The 16,587-nt window shown below is 46.3% G+C and overlaps 1 protein-coding gene and 1 long non-coding RNA gene across 2 annotated transcripts in view; both read right to left on the bottom strand.

The window, feature by feature from the left end:
* The window catches only part of LOC142255930 (uncharacterized), a 27,096-nt gene extending 18,004 nt beyond the window's left edge, over positions 1–9,092 (bottom strand). Inside the window, exon 1 of the mRNA XM_075327381.1 lies at positions 8,994–9,092. Coding sequence (XP_075183496.1) covers positions 8,994–9,045 — 52 coding nt within the window. The 5' untranslated portion in view covers positions 9,046–9,092. The remainder of the gene's footprint in view (positions 1–8,993) is intronic.
* A 2,372-nt stretch (positions 9,093–11,464) lies between these two features.
* Positions 11,465–16,480, bottom strand: LOC142256250 (uncharacterized). Its single transcript, XR_012727503.1, has 3 exons — positions 15,912–16,480; positions 15,659–15,724; positions 11,465–12,377 (listed from the first exon to the last, which is right to left on the bottom strand). It is a non-coding gene; the product is annotated as an uncharacterized LOC142256250 (long non-coding RNA).
* Positions 16,481–16,587: the final 107 nt, after the last annotated feature.

Here is a 16,587-nt window from a genome sequence, read left to right as displayed (position 1 = left end):
CCCATTGGAAGGAAGTGGGTCTATTGTAGTATAGCCCTTAGGCAGGGCAGCCAAAAATTGGGAGGCTCCACGTTGTCCCTGGATAGAGACCTGTTAGGTTCTTATAGCCTCCGTGCTTGCATTTAAAAACCGCACGTGTGTGCCTGTTGGTGGCAGCTTTCCGCTGCATTTGTGTGAGTTTTGCAAAAACTTGGATATAACGCACAAGTCTAGTGAATAATACACATCAGCACAGCATTGCAAAATGCGCAAGGGCGTTGTCAACGAACAAGGAAGTGGACGTGATGGTGGTGCAGGCAGAGACCGAGGTTGTGTGCAAGCTCTAATTTCGCCACAACAAAGGGCCACATCTAGTCGCTCGCACGTCCTGTCCCAAATTCTTGGGGACCGCAGCAGTACACCGCTCTTGAACCAAGACCAGTGTCAACAGGTTGTTAGTTGGATAGCGGATAATGCTTCTAGTCAGATTGGCACCACCACAAACACTCTGTCTTCCACACGGTCAAGTGTCAGTAGCCGTGATACTGCACCGCACATTTCAGAACCTGATCCTCCTTCCTACCACCAGGCCGAGTACACGTCCACGGACATTACTGATCCCACACTTGTACACTCGGAAGAGCTGTTCGTTCACGTTTCCATTCACAAATTCTGGCCTCTCGCCAGCTCCTGTTGAAGTGGGCCATGACGAGATTGTATGTACAGATGCCCAAATATTTGAGCAGCCACGTTCTCACGAAGTTGGTAACGTGTCTCAACAAGGGGTGGACGATGATGAGACACAATTGTCAGGAAGTCAGGAGGAGGAGCAGGGTGCGGAAGAGGAAGACGACGTGGTGGATGATCCAGTAACTGACCCAACCTGGCAGGAGGATATGCAGAGCGAGGACAGCAGTGCACAGGGGGAGGGAGGCGTAGCATCCCAACAGGCAGTAAGAAGCAGAGTGGTGGCCCCAGGCAGACGTCAGGCAACTGTTCCCCGGAACAACACGACACAAGGTGCCTGTACAAATGTTAGGTCTTCCCGAGTCTGGCTGTAATACTATTGTATGTATTGAGGATTTCGATTGCGTTAGGGCAATGACAACCAGAGACGAGTTTTTGGTGCAAGACGTTTATAATATGCAACCAGCAAATATGTACATAAACGGAACAAAAACACAGTAGAACATAAATACAGGAAATACCTTCCAGGGACGGAGCGAAAGGGAATTCCCGGGACCGCGCACCGGACTCCCCCAGGGAGACCACCAAGAGCGAACCCCTATACAGGGACTGTCTGGCAATCACCCCAGAAGCCCTAAATGCGCAGCAGCCGGGACACAAAAGGGCAATAGGTAAGTCCAAAAATGTCCGTACGTGATGTGAGTCCAGAGTGGTATTAAACGGAAGGAACCGGGCAGAAGTGCCGACCAAAGACGGCAAACGGAGTCCGGGCACAGCTAGATGATACCAGATGAAGTCCAGAGTCGGTGTCGGTTGTTTTCCAAGAGGATCCGAATAACAATCAGGAACCAAAAGCAGCAGGGCAGGAGCACACAGGAAGCAGTATACTCAGGCACTGGACTAAGCTTTAGGGGCGGCTTTTAAACAGATGGACAGGAAGTAGGGCAACAGAACAGAAAACTCCATGTTAACAAAGGGCAAGCTCTTTCAAAAGAAAACTGGAAAACCCGGAACTCTGACACTGGCAGTTTTTTAAGTTGGCTCCAGATGATTCTAAAAAGGCCATTTGCAACACCTGCCATGCCAGCATCAGCAGGGGTACCAAAACTAGCAGCCTGACCACCACTTGCATGATCAGGCACATGTCAGCCAAGCACCCGACTTTGTGGGAAGTACAACAGAGTCGAGGAGCAGTGCTTGCTGATGTCACTGCTACGTCTTCGCTGGTTGTGCATGCGAGCCAATCCCCTGTCCATGCTGCCTGAGAACAAGCCTCCTCCACTCCTGCACCTGCAGTTGCCTACGCAGAAAGAACACCATCATCAAGCACGTCCTTGTCCCAGCGCAGCGTTCAGTTATCCATTCAGCAAACCTTTGAACGCAGGCGCAAATACACTGCCAACACCCCACATGCCACAGTTCTAAATGCTAACATTTCGCGACTGCTTGCGCTGGAAATGTTGCCTTTTAGGCTGGTTGAGACAGAAGCATTCCGCGACATGATGGTGGCAGCTGTCCCACGTTACTCGGTCCACAGCCGCCACTATTTCTCCCGGTGTGCCGTCCCCGCATTGCATAACCACCACGTGTCACAAAACATCACACGTGCCCTGAACAACGCTGTTTCAGCCAAAGTCCACCTAACCACAGACACGTGGACAAGTGCATGTGGGCAAGGCCGCTACATCTCGTTGACGTCACACTGGGTTAATATTGTGCAAGCTGGGACCCAGTCTGAGCGAGGGACGGAACACGTCCTTCACACACCAAGTTTTGCAGGCCCTACCTCAGTCAGGGTTTCACACACACTCTACAGCTCCGGAATGTCATGCTCCTCAGCCTCCTCCTCCTCCTGCGCATCTTCATCCACTTTACCCTCCACACCAGTCCCAAGCTGGAAGTGTCGCGGGCGGAGGAGGGGACGGTGCGCTCTCCCACTGCTCGGGTCCGGCTGACGCTGCTCTACGGCTGCTGCTATCGCTCGTTGGCTCGAGCGATGGCCGGATCCCGGGGACTCGAGCGGCGCTACTCGCCCGTGAGTGAAAAGGGGTGGTTTGGGTTTTGGGGATATTGTCCGTGACGCCACCCACGGTTGTGGTGATTGTGTGGACACCACCGCTGCTCTGGACGGGGATCCCGGGAGCCTGTGACAGGGAGCAGCTTTGTTGTTATTTCTCCCCTCCGTGGGTAGGGGGGTTGGTTGTCCCGGGGCCTGGTGATGGGGTAGAGATGGATGACAGGCGGGTTGCGGGGCCTGATGAGGTGCAGGGTCGCAGGGGCAGCGCTGTGCCGCACGGCATGGAGGTACTCACTCAGCCCAATGATGATGACACAGTTCACGGTAAAACAAGTGGCTGGATGGACGGGTCACTCGGACGGCTGCGGTTGTTCCTCCCTGCAGGTTAGTGATGACTGTCTCTCCCTGCACCTAAGTTAAGTGTTGGTAGTGATGGTTTCCCAACGGTAACCCGCTCCCCGACCTGGATATGGGCCGGAGGAGCCCCTTTTGCCCACAGGCGCTGGCCCTGGGAGACGGTTGCCCTTGGCGGTGGCGGTGTCTCCCCTTCACGGTTGTACGGTTGCCTTCTATCTGGACTTGGCTGTTTGGAAACCCTGAGGTTCCCTTCACTAACGGATTTGGCAAATTCACGGCGACACCAAGCCTTGCCGGGATCCGAAAGTCCTCTGCCAATGGTGCTGGCTTCTCTTCGTATACCGGTCCGGTACGGCCGGGTCACCACCCGTCCACGGTCCTTACGGCAGACTCCAATCGGCCTCAACTGCAGACGGTCACCACATCCTGCCAACCTTGCTGTCCTGTCCGGTCCACACACCCGGACCAACTTCAGGCTCTTTGCTGTCACTTTTCTCCTCTCTACTACTTTCCTCCTTCCACTTCCTTAGCTTAACTCTCACTGCCTGTGTTTTCCCTCCTCCTCGGTGGGTGGAGACCAACCGCCTGGCTCCACACCCTGGTGTGGACAACAGCCCCTGGGGAAGGCAACTAGGATTTTGTGTTTTGACTATGATATGCCTGCAGGGAGTGTGGGGTGTTTAAGTGTTGTGCTCTGTGGCCCCTGGCTTGTCCAGGGCGACACAGAAGCACTACAGCACTGCCTCGGCGAAGCGGCAACAGGCAGTGCTGAAGCTAATCTGCATAGGTGACAAACCCCACAATGCAGAAGAGGTGTGGACAGCTCTGAAACAGCAGGCAGATCACTGGCTCACAACTCTGAACCTAAAGCCAGGAAAGGTCGTGTGTGACAATGGCCGGAACCTGGTGGCGGCTTTGAGGCGAGGCCAGCTGACACATGTTCCATGCGTGGCCCATGTGCTCAACCTCGTGGTTCAGCGGTTTCTAAAGTCATACTCAGAGCTGTCTGATCTGCTGATAAAAGTTCGCCGCCTGTCTGCACATTTTCGAAAGTCACCTACTGCTTCAGCCGGCCTTGCCGGCTTAAGACGCCGTTTGCATCTTCCGGCACACAGACTGGTGTGTGATGTCCCCACGCTTTGGAATTCAACTCTGCACATGTTGGTCAGGATATGTGAGCAGAAGAGGGCAGTTGTTGAGTACCTGCATCACCTAAGCCGTCGGGAAATGGGTCAAACTCCACACATAACACCTGAGGAGTGGAGAGGGATGTCCGACCTATGCACCATCCGCCAAAACTTTGAGGACTCCACCAAGATGGTGAGCGGCGATGACGACATTATTAGCGTCACCATACCGCTTCTCTGCCTTCTAAAATGGTCTCTGCTCAAAAAACAACCATGATGCATTGCAGGCGGAGCGCGATGAGTTTGAGCAAGAAACAGTAGTGGGTGTGGGTGATGATAACACACAGCCCAGCCTCGTCTCATCACAACGTGCAGTGGAGGACTATGACGAGGAGGAGGATGAAGACATGGAGCAACTCTCTGGCCAAATTGAGGATATGACATGCAGTCATATCCTCGGTTCAGCGTGGCTGGCCAGAGGACAGGGTAGATGATGAGGAGGAGGAGGAGGAGGAGGACAGCATGTTCAGTCATCGTGTTGGTCAGGATACTGAAGTGATGGCTGTTAAGAGTCTGGCACACATGGCTGACTTTATGGTAAGCTGCCTGTCTCGTGACCCTCGCGTTAAGAACATCTTGGCCGACAATCATTACTGGTTGGTAACACTGTTAGACCCACGCTAAAAGGACAACTTTATGTCTCTTATTCCCGAGGCGGAGAGGTCAGGCAAAATGCAGCAGTTCCAGAAGGCCATAGTCACGGAAGTAGGCAAAGCATTCCCCTCACAAAACGCTAGCGGCATAGGTCAGGAATCAGTGGACAACCAAGGCGTACAGCCGAGAGGGGCACAAGTCCAATCCGCCAGAGGTAGGGGAACAGTCTTTAAGATGTGGGACAGTTTTCTCAGCCCCTCACATACCACAGCCCCTGAGGTGAGGGGTAGTGCCACAAGAAATCCTAAGTTTGCCCAGATGCTCAAGGAGTACCTTGCAGATCAAACAACTGTACTCCGACATTCCTCTGTGCCTTACAATTAATGTGTATCCAAGCTGGACACGTGGCATGAATTGGCTCTCTACGCCTTGGAAGTCCTGGCCTGCCCTGCCGCTAGCGTTTTGTCAGAGCGTGTTTTTAGTGCCGCAGGTGGAATCATTACAGATAAACGCACCCGCCTGTCAACTGTAAATGCTGACAGGCTGACTCTGATCAAGATGAACAAGGGTTGGATTTGGCCAGACTTCACCACACACACCAACAGCAAATTACAGCGGAATTTAAAGTTTGTAACGGGAATTTGCCATGTACCTCCACTCACCCATGGTAACACACTTCTGGACTTTGGCTAATCACTGGACTGCTCCTCCTTCTCCTCATGCGCCATCATGGTGACCGTTACAATAGTTAAGCCGTTGTTTCAGGTATACCCCCAGTGGTAAATTTTTTCGCCCATTCTTTCTGAATGGGCATTACAACGACAGGAGACCCGCTCCTTTGCAATGGGAACAATGTTTTGAGGCCCTCATGCACATCTCTATCCAGGGACAATGTGGAGCCTCCCAATTTTTGGCTGCCCTGCCTAAGGGCTATACTACAATAGACCCACTACCTGACAATGGGCACTTCATGTTTACAGGCCATCATGCACGTCTCTATCCAGGGACAATGTGGAGCCTCCCAATTTTTGGCTGCCCTGCCTAAGGGCTATACTACAATAGACCCACTTCCTTACAATGGGCACTTCATGTTTACAGGCCATCATGCACGTCTCTATCCAGGGACAATATGGAGCCTCCCAATTTTTGGCTGCCCTGCCTAAGGGCTATACTACAATAGACCCACTTCCTTACAATGGGCACTTCATGTTTACAGGCCATCATGCACGTCTCTATCCAGGGACAATATGGAGCCTGACGCTGCCACCGACTGCCACACACGTGCTGTTTTTAAATGCAAGCACGGACGCAATAAGAACCTAACTGGTTTTTAGGAGCGACAATTACTGAGAAGTCTGACACTATCAGACACTGCTGACTGACGTGTATTATACACTAGACTTGTGCGTTATATAATAGTTTGTGCAAAACGCGCACCTGTACGCTGCCACCGACTGACACACACGTGCTGTTTTTAAATGCAAGCACGGACGCAATAAGAACCTAACTGGTTTTTAGGAGCGACAATTACTGAGAAGTCTGACACTATCAGACACTGCTGACTGACGTGTATTATACACTAGACTTGTGCGTTATATAATAGTTTGTGCAAAACGCGCACCTGTACCCTGCCACTGACTGCCACACACGTGCTGTTTTTAAATGCAAGCACGGACGCAATAAGAACCTAACTGGTTTTTAGGAGCGACAATTACTGAGAAGTCTGACACTATCAGACACTGCTGACTGACGTGTATTATACACTAGACTTGTGCGTTATATAATAGTTTGTGCAAAACGCGCACCTGTACGCTGCCACCGACTGCCACACACGTGCTGTTTTTAAATGCAAGCACGGACGCAATAAGAACCTAACTGGTTTTTAGGAGCGACAATTACTGAGAAGTCTGACACTATCAGACACTGCTGACTGACGTGTATTATACACTAGACTTGTGCGTTATATAATAGTTTGTGCAAAACGCGCACCTGTACCCTGCCACCGACAGGCACACACGTGCGGTTTTTAAATGCAAGCACGGACGCAATAAGAACCTAACTGGTTTTTAGGAGCGACAATTACTGAGAAGTCTGACACTATCAGACACTGCTGACTGACGTGTATTATACACTAGACTTGTGCGTTATATAATAGTTTGTGCAAAACGCGCACCTGTACGCTGCCACCGACTGCCACACACGTGCTGTTTTTAAATGCAAGCACGGACGCAATAAGAACCTAACTGGTTTTTAGGAGCGACAATTACTGAGAAGTCTGACACTATCAGCCACTGCTGACTGACGTGTATTATACACTAGACTTGTGCGTTATATAATAGTTTGTGCAAAACGCGCACCTGTACGCTGCCACCGACTGCCACACACGTGCTGTTTTTAAATGCAAGCACGGACGCAATAAGAACCTAACTGGTTTTTAGGAGCGACAATTACTGAGAAGTCTGACACTATCAGCCACTGCTGACTGACGTGTATTATACACTAGACTTGTGCGTTATATAATAGTTTGTGCAAAACGCGCACCTGTACGCTGCCACCGACAGGCACACACGTGCTGTTTTTAAATGCAAGCACGGACGCAATAAGAACCTAACTGGTTTTTAGGAGCGACAATTACTGAGAAGTCTGACACTATCTGGACTGTTTTACACTGTGTACACCAGCCCCAGATATGATGAAGGCTGGTATACGGTCACCACTAGGAATGGCTATATACCCTGCCTGCCTGCCTGTATACTGCTACAATAGTCCTGACAAGGACTCTTCTGGTCACTAGCCTGTATTCCGACCTGGCTATACCCTGCCTGTATATAGCAACAATAGTCCTGAGAAGGACTCTGCTACTGTACTCCGACCTGGCTATACCCTGCCTGCCTGTATACAACTAGAATAGTCCTGAGAAGGACTTCTGGTCACACTGTTTGCAGCCCTGCTCCGGAACTAACTATAAAGGGCCGCAAAGCTTTCCCTGAATCAGCGACACTCTCCCTGCACTGACTGTCTGGATGGCTGTGAGCAGAGCACAGCGCGCCGGCCGATATAAAGGCTCGGTCACGCTGTGCAGGCCGGCCAATCACTGCAATTCCACAACTAACAGGGCTGTGGCATTGCAGTGGTCTGCCAGCCAATCCCTGCATGAGGGCTGGCTCTCAAAAGAGCGCCAACATGCAGAAATGAAGACCACGAGTACAGCACGAGTATCGCGAGATTACTCGGTCCCCGCCGAGCAGCCCGAGTACAGCGATACTCGTGCGAGTACCGAGTAGTGACAAGCATGCTCGCTCATCACTAATGTATATGTATGTATATATGTATGTATGCATATATGCATGTATGTATATATGTATGTGTATATATGTATATGTATATATATATATGTATATATATATGTATATGATCCACAAGGTAGAGATGAACAGGTCGCACTCCAATGGTCAAATAAAGAATTTCTTTTATTCCACGATCACATCAGGGTACAGGTAGTGAGGGAGGATGAGGGGGTGCCACGTCGGACGACGGCACTGGACCCGTAGAAGCAAGGTTACTTGCGAAACGGCTGCCGTCGTCCGACGTGGCACCCCCTCATCCTCCCTCACTACCTGTACCCTGATGTGATCGTGGAATAAAAGAAATTCTTTATTTGACCATTGGAGTGCGACCTGTTCATCTCTACCTTGTGGATCTTGTATCGTCTTTGCTTTGGGACACGCACCCAGGTCTCCACCTGCACGGAAGCGCAGCTTTGTCAGCCTCAAAGGGGATCAGCGGTGCCCGGTATCCTCCACCCAGCTTTATATATATGTATATGTGTATGTGTGTGTGTGTATATATATATATATATATATATATATATATATATATATATATATATATATATATATATATATATATATATATATATTTATATATATATCTATATATCTATGAACTTGACTCTGGATGTGTAGGAGTTTAGTCTATGTAGCATTTTGGTTTACCTTTATAAAAGATTTATTTTACCATTTAGCCTAATGTGCACCAAATTTACAAGAGCGGTGTAATACTTATTACAATTTACTTTTCATGTTAATAAATACTAGGAACAATTGTTAAGAAATAGTACAATAATGTAGTTAACACTCCTTGGTGCCCTACTGTGAAGTGTCCAGTCTTACCTGAGCCGACAAGAGCAGAGACCATGCAAAGTAAAGCCACCAGGTTCTTCATTGTGGATGATGGGCGTCTTCTCGGATTCTCTTCTGCTCGTCCTTCTGTCTGTCCTAAGGGATCACATAAATACTATTAGGAAAGGTAAAGAATCTATTGTATCATGGGATGGATGAGATTATTCCAATAAGACCATACGACTCCACATCTTAAATATTTACCAGGATTAACATTATTCCACCGTACAACAATGACGTGATGACCAATAAAACAAGGAATCCATCAGAATATTTGATTATGCCTAAAACAGAACACTGTGTCTTATTTGCTTTTTGTAATGTTTTACTCAGAAAATTCTGTTTACTTTCTTTGACGAATTGATACATTGACATATGTTTTTTGTGTGCGCAAACTTCTTATTGTTTGGTTTTCTTTCAGGCACCTAAAGCAAAAATCCAACACTGAACATTTCTTATTTTTCTGATTTAAATACACTTTTGTCTCCTTCTTTAATATTCCAGTACATTTCCATAGAGTTTAGAGCTCTGTGTGTCCAATTAAGGGCTCCAAATACACTGTATAGAGCTATGGTTGGATTGGTTAGCAAGTTATTGTATTCATTTTGTAAAACCAAAGTCAATTCTGTCACATTTCTCGCCCCCCAAAATTGTAATTTTATAATAATTTTACTCAATTAAAATAAATTTGTACTATACATCCTTATATACCAAATTTTTTGTGTTTTTTTATGTTATAAGACACACTGGATTATAAGATGCACCCTAAATTTACAGGAGGGAAGCAGAAAAAAAAATTATTAATGTTAAAATGGGGGTCCATCTTATAATCCTAGTGCGTCTTATTCCTAATGCTCACCAGGGGGAAGTGGCGGTTGTGGAGCTGCTCATGAAGGTCTAGGATTCAGAGTCAGTGAGCGGGATCAGAGGGGAAGGTTTTGAGGTTTAAGAGGGTCGGCGATATAGCTGGTGTTGCGGCGGTGGGTGCCATTGATCTGCCAACGGGCTGTGTGGGTGTCACTGCAGTGGAGTGTCTCAAGGGGGTCAAAGAACGGGGTATCTAGGTGGATGGTGCCATTTATCTTACTGCAGGCTCCATTGAATCACCTGCAGTTGATGAGATGGACATAAAGAAAATGGCCGCGGAGGTGTCTTGTGCACAGATGAGACTTCATGGCCATTTTCTTGTGAAAAGAAAAGAAGAGCAGACGATCAAAGCCCAATGAAGATAAAAATCAAATTTATACAAAAAGTGATTTTTTATTATTAGCAAGTGTTATCACAAATATTTCAGTGGACACAAATTATGCATCATATATATCATATAAAACTCAAATTTATACAGCGGAGTTGTGTGGTTGTAACCACCAATAGCATATCCTGTTATAATATATATCCTCTAGTCATACTCATGGTCTCTATATTGATGTTGTAGAGGATATGTTAATCAAAAATATCCAGCATATGTGTCCATATATATATTGATAATTTCTATATAGATCACCTTTACAAATAGCCAGCAGGGGTCACTATTTTCCAAAAATTACCCAATGGCCGATAGCGAAAAAGGGACCTCTACATCATAGGCTGGATATTGAGATCATACAAACCTCTAATCAGCGATACCATACTAGATATCAAGGCAAATAAACAATCCCATATATTGTGGCATGCTTGTATACTAGAATCTCATACATGTACTTTTAACAAATGGACAGCAGGGGTCGCTATACCATAAATTTGACTGGTGGTCAATATGTAGCCAAGAAAGACCTATATATCATATGCTAGATATCCAGTTAGATACTCAAATCATGCAGGCTTCTAGTCAGCAAAACCACACTAGATATCATGGCTAATAGACAATCCCATATATTGTGGCATGCTTGCATGCTAGAATTCTCATAAAAGGAGTTTTAACAAGTGAACAGCAGGGGTCGCTATACCATGAATTGACTAGTAGTCAATGTGTAGCCAAAAAGGACCTATATATCATATACTAGATATCCAGCTAGATATTCAAATCATGCAAGCCTCTAATCAGCGATACCGTACTGGATATCAGGCTATCAGACAAACCCATATATTATGGCATACCATGACCACCAGCCCAGGGGTCACCAAAATTTTACCACTGCATGCCAAAACTCTCATAGAGGTAGTTTGACAGATAGACAGCAGGGGTTGCTATACCATGGATTTTACTAGTGATCAGTATGTGGCCAAAAGATACATGGATTTTACCATGAATTTAGCTAGTAATCAATGTATAGCCCAGAGAGACCTATGAATCATGTGCTAGATATCCAGCTGGACATTCTGATCATACAACCTCTAATCCATATATTGTGGCATACTATAATCACCAAGCCCAGGGGTCACCAGGTATACGGATTGTATTTACCACTGCATGCTAGAACTCTCATAGAGATAGTTTTAACAGATAAACAGCAGTGGACGCCATACTATAGATTTTACTGGTAGCCAAGAGAGACCCATGTGTCATATGTTAGGTATCCAAATTATAATGTCTCAAATCGACATCACCGCATTACGGCCAAGGCTGACTAAACTACCGCTTATTGCAGCATATCACAAACATCAAACCATAGTGGTAGCCAGGACACACAAATTGTAATTACCGCTGTATAGAAGAACTCCCGACACGTGTTTCGGCTTCTCAACCTTCGTCAGGGGGCGTGTCTAATCACCCGGGAGCACAGGCTTTAAATACTGCCTGTCTCCAATCATCATCAACCCCTTAGATGACGCGCGCGTTGTCATGACGCCTTGCCGACGCTGATCCAGCTACCGCGTCACCAGTCATCAGTCCCAGGATATTATAGCCCGGGAGTGAAAAGCCAGTATAGACACAGCAGACTGGTCAGGGCCGGCCGCCAGTGACAGCCGTGCGTGCAGGTATCAGATGAAATATATGTGCAAAAAAACTAAATAATTGTGTTATACATATACACTGGTGATCTGAAAAATATCATCTCATGAGGCAAAAGTAAATATAGGATATATATATATGTGCGCATCTATAATTTGTGGCACATAAGTGTCGACAAAAAAGGAGACAAATGAGGGTATTATGACAAAACATATAATTTGTGAAATAGTATATAGACTACCATATTTATACATATCTCCAAATCTCATAAAACAGGAGGATAGACAAGGTCCCCCATTACTCAAACGGCCGTACTGGTTGCTGTTTAGCATTTTCCATATATCCACAGAACAATATCGTTCGGCCGTATCCATTGTATCAGCTGATACACAAAGTATGAGATGTCAAATCCTCAGTCTTTTTCATTTCATTCCTTCCGTCAATAGATATATCATCATTCATGAGAAAATATTCACAGATAACTAGAAATAATAAAATAAGGGGGTTAATTAGACAAAAATTAATTAACACTTATAAAAGTAGATGCATATGCGGCACAGAAGTATATATCTAGGGCATTACAGGTCCTGTATGACAGAAACAGCATGATATTCTATAAGAATGACGCAAAACTGATATTTTCATTGAGGCCAGATGGACACACAGTACCCAATGTGTATATCCATCTGGCCTCAAGTTGGGCCAGTCTCCTGCTGATCTCACCACCCCTTATCCCCAAGTCGATTTGATCGATACCTTTCACCCTTAGTAGACCACTATTACAGGAATGAAATTTGAAAAAATGTCTTGGAAGGGTTTTTAGACCTTCAATATCAGTCATATTGCGTGCAGCTTCAATCCCCAATACATGCTCGCGAGTGCGTACCTTCAGCTGACGTGTCGTGAGTCCGATATAAATTTTGGGACAAGGACATGTCGCGTAATATATAACTGCACTAGAGTTGCATGTTATATATTTCCGTATTTCATATGTTTTAAGATTTTTAGCGTCAGTGAAGGTACTCTCACGGCATATATTGGGGCATGCAACGCACCCTCCACACGGGAAACATCCCAATTTTAAATTGGGTTTGAAATTTCCCAAAAATGTAGGATCTCTCTTATTACTCCCATAGTGGCTACGGATCAAATGATCCCGAAGGTTTTTATTTCTACGCATGGTGATCGATATCTTCTCGGGGACAATTTTATTAAGGGTGGGGTCAGCTTGGAGTATAGGCCATGCCTTCTCCAGGCAATCACGTATGGATGGAATTTGCGCACAATAGTTGGTCACAAAGCGGATTTTATCACTTGACTAAGATTTCGGTTGAGAGTATAGTAGTGAATTCCTAGATGAATGTTTGGCTCTGTGATATGCTTTTTTTATTACTCTCCCACTATACCCACGCTCTTTAAATCTTGCCATAAGATTTTGAGCCTGTTGTTCGAAATCCACATCGGTCGAGCAGATCCTCCTAAGCTGGAGAAACTGCCCGACCGGTACTGATCTGATCATAAATTGGGGATGGGCAGAGGATGCATGGAGGAGCATATTTGTTGAAGTCGGTTTACGATATAAATCTGACTGTAGGAAACCGTCATCATCCTTCCTTATCAATACGTCCAGGAACTCAATCTGTTCAAAGGACCACTGGAACGTGATCTTGATGTTGCGTCCCCCCGAATCTATTCCCTGCATAAATAAATTAAGTTCCTCAACCGACCCCTGCCAGATCATGAAGATATCGTCGATGTACCGCGCCCAAAATAGGACGCGGTCCATCAACGGCTGCCGATCTGACAGGAGGAGGTCCCTCTCCCACAGCCCCAGGAATAAATTAGCATATGAGGGGGCAAAGGCCGCCCCCATTGCAGTGCCCTGGGGCTGTAGGTAAAAGGAACCCATAAAAATAAAAAAATTATGTGTAAGGGAGAATTCGAGGAGACGCAACACCAACTCACGAAATTCCGAGGGCATATCAGCCATATCCAAATAAAATTTGGTAACTTCAATGCCATCTTTATGGATGATACTGGTGTATAGTGACTCAACGTCTCCAGTCACCAGTATCGTATCTTTGCCAACAAATAAACCGTCAATCTTCTTAAGGAAGTCGCCGGTATCCTTGATGTATGATGGTAAACTTTCAACCATCGGCTGAAGAATGGAATCAATCCAACGGTTAACTTTTTCAAGGAAATTGCCACACCCCGATATAATAGGTCTTCCTGGGGGTATAGAGGCATTTTTATGTACTTTAGGCAATAGATAAAAAGTGGCAATTGTTGGTTCAGCCACCAGTAGCGCCGAAGCCAGCCCCCTGTCGACAACACCGCCATCTGCTGCCTCACCAATGATTTTTTTAAGTTGTAATGTAAATGAAGAGAGGGGATTGAAAGTCATTTTTTTATAGCATGTTTCATTTTTCAATTGTTTAAATGCCTCTCTCTCGTACATTTTGGTGGGCCAGATGACGATGTTGCCGCCCTTGTCCGCTGGCTTCAGCACCACCCCTGGGAGCTCCTTGAGTTCCCGTAGTCTCAGACGTTCAGCTCTTGATAGATTATCCTTCCGTATTATAGGAGAAATTTTCTCCAATTCTTTGGTAACTACTTTAACAAAAAGTTCCACATTGGCACAAGTTGCCAACGGAAGGAATTTTTTGGAACGAGGTTTGATGGAGGAAGGTGTTACGGGGGGCTGTCTGATAATAACCGAAAGGAGTATCAGACAGTCAGGGTCCACCGTGCAAAGACTTTGCTGCAGACTATGGCAGAGTGCAATACCTCTGTTAACTCACAGAAGGATATAATAAGTAAGTAAAGCAATTCCTCCCTTACTTGGAGGGTGTGTGGAATGATCTCTGTTAATAATCACAGAGACAAAGGCAATGTGTGCGAAATGGCACCTACCTAGGTCCGCTCTTCTAGTGGTGCAAAAGAGACGAACAGCAGCGTAAGCCGCACAAAGCTCCTACCTGCGTTCGCTCCACTAGTGTGCGAGGACACGAACCACTAGATATGGCACCTGCCTAGGTCCGCTCTTCTAGTGGTGCAAAAGAGACGAACAGCAGCGTAAGCCGCACAAAGCTCCTACCTCTGTTCGCTCCCCTAGTGTGCGAGGATACGAACAACTGCCAGACGCAGTATAAGGAACGTTACCCTAGCGGCAACGTCCACCTACGAGTAGAATCACAAGGCCCAGCCAGACCATGTGCCTCAGGCACCTGCCTATGTCCGCTCCCCTAAGAGGTAAGGATACGGACAGCAGCCGAAGCTGTAAGGTATAAGAACGCTACCCTGCCAGTAGCGCTCACCTAGCATAGACAGAGGAATGCCTAGAGGAACGCGCACAGAGCGTCTACTCATATGCATGAACCAAGAGGACTGAGCACCATGCGGCGTGTGTCAGGGTCTTATATAGACTCTGTGCCTCATCCAAGATGGAGGACACCAGAGCCAATCCGCTGCCAGAACGACAGGAGTGACGTCATGCTGGCCTATCACCGAGCAAGACGTCACAAGCACATGACCAGCGACCAATCGGCATAGAAGGTGTCAGAGACATGTGACCTCTTGTCAGCGATGATGTCACCCGCACATGTGCAATGGCTCCAAGATTGGACTTAGTCTCCGGCGCTCGCACATGTGCAGTAGCAAGAAATCTGGACTTAGTCTCCAGCGCTCGCACATGTGCAGTAGCAAGAAATCTGGACATAGTCTCCAGTGCTCGCAGCAACCGTAACAGAAGGAATCTTACCGCTAATCTCAGTATCATGTTCTTCGGCCAGTTCCTGAAGTATATTTATCGCAGTTTGTTCCTCTGCTGTAGGAAATAAAGAATGTAATGTGTCATCGAAGAAATGTTTTTTAAAAATAATTGACCTTGCAAATATATGCAGGTCTTTGATGACAGAAAACAAATCAATATTTGCAGCAGGGGAAAAGGACAAACCCTTTTCCAACAATTGCAAATCAGTACTGGATAGTTGGTGCGAACTTAGATTGATTACCTTATTATCTGCTTTACGATATCCAGATCCATTTTTATAATTAAAGAATTTGCGGTTTGATCGATTTCCTCCATCCAATCTCGCCCCAGACCGTGTGATGACTCCAGACATAGAATTGTCGGAGATGTCACTTGTAGTTGCCAAGGAGGATTGTGACGATGTCCTACTAGGTCCCGGAATACCATCATTGGGTCTCCTCCATGCATAAACCAATTTCTTTTGAAAATCGCCTTGGTCTCTATTCAATTTGGAGGCCTGAGTGGAATGTATCTTTTAGAACCACCTGCTCAAGTTTTTTCATAAGCGTGTCGTCAAAAACCTTTAGCTTCTCTTCAGGGCATATAGATCTAAATTCACTTTGCTTTCGATCCAATATTTTATCTAGCTTGGTTAGAGAAGAAGTATCAAGTTCAATAAGTAACTGCATAAGTGTATTTGAACATATATTGCAGGTGTCTTCCCATTTATCAATAAAGGATTCCTCATCAATCACAAAGGAAGGAGTAACCCTTATACGCAGGCCTCTAGGAATAAGCTTCTTAGCTATATATCGTTCCAATAGTGCCCGATTCCACCATAACCGCGTGCGTCTTATAATTAACCGTTGTATTTCTGCAAACATGTCATCCAGGCCATGTGCCTCTTCATTAATAGTGCCAGTTATTGGCCCACCGAA

Source organism: Anomaloglossus baeobatrachus, chromosome 11, assembly GCF_048569485.1.
Source record: "Anomaloglossus baeobatrachus isolate aAnoBae1 chromosome 11, aAnoBae1.hap1, whole genome shotgun sequence".
Lineage (NCBI taxonomy): Eukaryota > Metazoa > Chordata > Amphibia > Anura > Aromobatidae > Anomaloglossus > Anomaloglossus baeobatrachus.
The sequence above is the reverse complement of the archived record's forward strand: the minus strand, read 5'-3'. Positions and strand labels throughout refer to the sequence as shown.